Source organism: Sturnus vulgaris, chromosome 26, assembly GCF_052056855.1.
Source record: "Sturnus vulgaris isolate bStuVul1 chromosome 26, bStuVul1.hap1, whole genome shotgun sequence".
Lineage (NCBI taxonomy): Eukaryota > Metazoa > Chordata > Aves > Passeriformes > Sturnidae > Sturnus > Sturnus vulgaris.
The window spans coordinates 2158478-2163063 of NC_142268.1; the positions used below are offsets into that span (position 1 = coordinate 2158478).

Sequence of the window (4586 nt, forward strand, 5' to 3'; positions counted from 1 at the left end):
CATCCCACACGTGCCCACGGCCCTGCACACACCCCACACGTGTCACACGTGTCACACAAATGTCACACATGTCACACAGACATACAAATGTCACATTTGTGTCACACACACACACAAATGTCACACGTCACGTGTCACACACACACACACACACACGGCCCTGCACACACCGCACACGTGTCACACACGTCACAGATCACACGCACACAAATGTCACACATGTCACGTGTCCCACACCTGCACACGCGTATCCGTGGCCACCCCACGGAGCCGTGGCTGTCCCCAGGGACAGTGACCACACGTCACACACGCGTCACGTCCCACTCACCTCGCCCCCCTTCCCGGGACCCCCCCGTGGCTCCCGGCCGGGCCGGGGGCGGCTCCGCGGGACGCGGGAGCGTTTCTCGTCTCTTTATTGAAGGAAGACTATTTCTAGAATAAAGGCTACATCGTCACCTTGTCCCCTGGGCGCTCGGATCCTCCTGTAAAAAGCCGGGGGGGGGGGGGGGGGGGGGAGTGCGGGGAGCTGGGGGGGCTCGGCCTGCCCGGGGACACCCCCTCGGGGACACCCCGGGACAAGGAGCGGGGCCGGAGCGAGGGGACAAACCTCGAGGGGACGAGGGGCTGGTGACAGCGCGGGGACCCCGCTCCGGCCGGGGGTGGGGGGGACGGGGGGACAAGCGGGGCTGCGCCAGAGCTGGAGGTGTCGGGGGGGGGGGTCCCGGGGGTGCGGGGCCACCCCGCGAGGGGAGGGGACTCTGAGGACAGGGTGGCACTGGTGCCACCAGCGGGGCACCGCGGGTGCGGGGCCGGGGGTCTCCCGCCGGAGCTCGCCAGGATTGTGCTGGGTCAGGACCTCCCGCGGACCCGATGCTTTGTGCTTGGGCTGGCGGCTCCGGCTGCGGCACCGGCGGATGAGGAGGGGACACGGGGGGGACCTGCGGGGCCAGGGTGGGGCTGGGGGGCTCCTGGCACCACCGTGGGGCTGGGGGGCTCGGGGAAGGGGCGGGGGGGCCATGGCACCACCGTGGGGCTGGGGGGGCTCCCGGCACCACCACGAGGCTGGGGGACAAAGGGGTCACGGTGCCGGGCTGGGGGGGCTGTGGTGGCAGACGGGGCTGGGGGTTTTGGGGGGTCATGGCACCAGGATGGGGACACGGGCACCGCGCAGGGGCTGCCCCCGCCCCGGGTCTCTGCCCGCAGGAGCAGAGCGCTATGGCGTGGGGACGGGGGCGCGGGGGACTGTCCCCAAAGGTGACACCGCCACCCCCACGTGGCACCGTCCTTCCCTCCCGCGAGGAGCGGCGGGGGCCGGGCCCGGTGGCACCGGTTGTGCTGTGAGCGCATGGCGGGGGCGCTCCGGGTGTCCCGGTGGCGAGTCCCCGGTGCTGCCGTGCCCAGGGCGGTGTCCCTCGGCTCGGCCCCGTCTTCACCCCCGGGCCCCGGGCCGAGCGCAGGGCTCCGCACAGTCACAGTGATGGCACACGGAGGACGAGGGACGGTCCCGCTGCGATGCCACTGCCACGTCCAGCCGTGGGGCGGGGGCGAGGGAGGGGGGGTATCCGGATTTTTGGGGGTGGGGGGTGTGGGGGGCGCGGGCCAGTCCGGGGCTCTACATGATGCTGCACTTCCCCTTGATTTTGTCTGTCCTCTTCTGCTTGCTGGAGCGCTTCCCGTCGATGGTGAGGCTGACGTTCCTCCTCTTCTCCAGGTTCAGCAGCTCCTGGAAGAGCTCCTTGACGTTGTAGTTCATCTTGGCCGAGGTCTCCATGAAGGCGCATTTCCACTCTTTGGCCATGGCCTCCCCCTCCCTGCTCTCCACCTCGCGCTGCGTCTCGTCGCACTTGTTGCCCACCAGCATGATGGGGATGCTCTCCACGCTGCCCTTGATCTGCACGATCTGCTGGTAGATGGGCTTCAGCTCCTCCAGCGACTGCTTGCTGGTGACCGAGAAGACCAGGATGAAGGCATGGCCCTTGGAGATGGACAGGCGCTGCATGGCCGGGAACTGGTGGCTGCCCGTGGTGTCGGTGATCTGCAGCGTGCACACGCTCTTGTCGCAGCTGATCACCTGCCGGTAGGTGTCCTCGATGGTGGGGATGTAGGTGTCACGGAAGGTCCCCTTGACGAAGCGCAGCACCAGCGAGCTCTTGCCCACGCCTCCGGCTCCGAACACCACCACCCGGTAATCGTTGCTCTGCTCCGGCATCTTGCCCCGCAGTCACGGCTGCTGCGGGGGAGGGGACACAGGGAGGTGTCACCCCCCCCCCCAAATCCAGCGGGTGTCCCCCCCTGAGATGCAGCCCCGGTCAGGAGCTGGGCTCGCTGCCCTTGGGACGCCCTTGCCGGCCGGCTCGGGGTGCAGCCGCCTCGGTTATTTTTACCGGCCGCCCGCTGTGGCCATATGGCCGAGCGTGGCCACCGGCACCGCAGCTGCTGCCCAGGCTGCTGGGGGGGGGGATTCGCTGGGCAGGGACCCCCCGAGCCCGCCCGGGCAGCGGGAGCAGCTCTGCAGGGCGGTCACTGGCCAGGGGAGGACACGGTGGCACCTGGAGCGCCTGGCTGGTACAGAGGTGCCCTTCCACGCGCAGGCCACGCTGCTGGCGTCCTGTCACCTCTGCCACTCCTGTCACTCCCTGTGCCATCGCTCTGCTCTGCTCCCACCCCAGGGATGCACTGAGGAGTGCAGGAAAGGAGCGTGGCATGGCTGTGGGGAGTGGGCAGTGGGTCAGAGACCCCCCCCTGACCACCCTCAAGCTGCCAAATCTCGGTGCCCACCCACAGGGGACACCTGGACCTGGGCGAGGTCCCCAGTGCCCCCCAAGTGTGACATGAGGGGGCACAAAGAGCCACCAGTGCCGAGCCTCAGGCTGGGCCCTGCTCCAGTTCCCCCAGTGCAGCGCAGGGGTGGCAGCACCAGGAGGGTCCCCAGTTTTTGTGGGACCCCTACACAGCCTTGGGGACATTAAACCCACCACGGGACAGTGTTCAGTCACAGAGTGAGGGGAAGGAGGGGAGGGAAGGGGACCTGAGCACTGGGGAAGGACTGTCCCCAGCCAGCTCCACTCCTGCCACCCCAGCTCAGGGAAGGGGACAGCAAAGTGCCCCAAACAGCCCGGTGCTGGTGGCTGTCCTGGGCACGGCAGCTCCTGCATCCCTGAGCATCTCCAGGGGAACCAGCTCCTTCCCACCCCCGGGCACCGGGGGGTCCGGACCCCTCAAAGCAGCCCCAAAACCCGGGCATGTCCCCAAACACCAGAGCCAGGTGAGGCTGGGAGCTGGAGGAGCTCATCCCCGCGGCCTGGGGCAGCCAGGGGCTCATCCCATCTCATCCCATCTCATCCCATCCCATGGAGGGATCCCATCGTGGTGACACTGGGAGCATCACCAGCACCCGGGGGCTGGGGCTGGAGCAGGAGCCGGGGCTGAGCTGGTGCGTGGGAACGTCCAGTCTTGGCCGGGGCTGGCAATGGTCCCACCCTGTCACACCTGTCCCATCCCACCTGTCCCATCCCACCTGCCTGTTCCATCCCACTTGTTCCACCTGTCCTGGCACAGCCAGAAGTGCCCCCGGTCTCACAGCCCTGCCATGGGGTGCTGAGGAGAGGGGTTGGGCTGGACGGACCCTCACAGGACCTGGGGGGCTCTTTGGGGTGACCCCACGGCCTGTGGCCAGCAGCAGCCCGATGCCAACAGTCCCTGGTGCCCGAGGGTCCGGAGCACGGCCCCCCCTCAGCTCGTGGGCAAGGACCACCCGGGCCTGATCCTGCCGGGGGGCTCTGAACTCCCAGGAACCCCAAGGACCACCCAGGACCACCTAGGAGCCCCCAGGACCCCCAGGACCACCCAGCACCCTCCCACTCAGGCCCCAGCACGGGAGGTGACACTGGTGGCGACCTGGGGGTCAGGATGGAGAGCAGGGCAGGGGCAGGGTGAAGATGGAGGGGCAGGGAAGGGCGGGATGGAGGGATGAAGGGGCAGGAGAAGGGGCAGGATGGAGGTCGGAAGGGCAGAGGAAGAGCAGAGTGGACGAGCACCGCGCTCAGGGGAAGAGCAGGGATGGAGAGGCAGCAGGGGCAGGATGGAGAGATGGAGGAGCAGCAGAAGGGGCGGGAGGGAGGGACGAGCATCCCGCTCGGGATGGAGATGGGGAGGCGGCAGAAGGGCACGGGCAGATGGCGGGGCAGGCTCGCGGGTCCCCCCGCGCCGCTCCCCGCCCGTGCCCGCGGCACCCCCGGTCCCCGCGCTCCCCCGGCCCCCGCCGCGCCGGTCGCATTGCGGTGCCCGCCGCCTCACCGTGTCCTGCCCGGGATCCGCCCTTGGCTGCGGGCGGCGCGGCGGCCTCAGCGCATGGCCCGGCCCGGGGCGGCCCCGGCGCGGCGGCTCCGCTCCGCCCGGCGCGGCTCGGTGCGGCGGGGACCGGCGGGGCTGCGGCCGGTGCGGCGGGGCCGGCTCGGCTCGGCTCGGCTCGGCTCGGCTCGGCTCGGCTCGGCGCGGCCGCCGCAGAGCCGATCCCGCCCCGCCGCCGGCCCCGCCCGCCGCGCCCGCCCCGCCCGGGGCCCCGGACCCCCGGGCCCGGCCCCGAG

General features: G+C 70.2%; 1 protein-coding gene across 1 annotated transcript; it reads right to left on the reverse strand.

Moving 5' to 3' along the window:
- Positions 1-397: 397 nt before the first annotated feature.
- DIRAS1 (DIRAS family GTPase 1) lies at positions 398-4366 on the reverse strand. Its single transcript, XM_088179104.1, has 2 exons — positions 4297-4366; positions 398-2230 (listed from the first exon to the last, which is right to left on the reverse strand). The coding sequence occupies exon 2, from the start codon at positions 2207-2209 to the stop codon at positions 1613-1615; it is 597 nt and encodes a 198-aa protein (XP_088035230.1). The 5' UTR covers positions 2210-2230; positions 4297-4366; the 3' UTR covers positions 398-1612.
- Positions 4367-4586: the final 220 nt, after the last annotated feature.

Excerpts from the sequence above, each read along its gene's own strand:
- DIRAS1 (XM_088179104.1), bottom strand. The coding sequence starts at position 2,209 with ATGCCGGAGCAGAGCAACGATTACCGGGTGGTGGTGTTCGGAGCCGGA.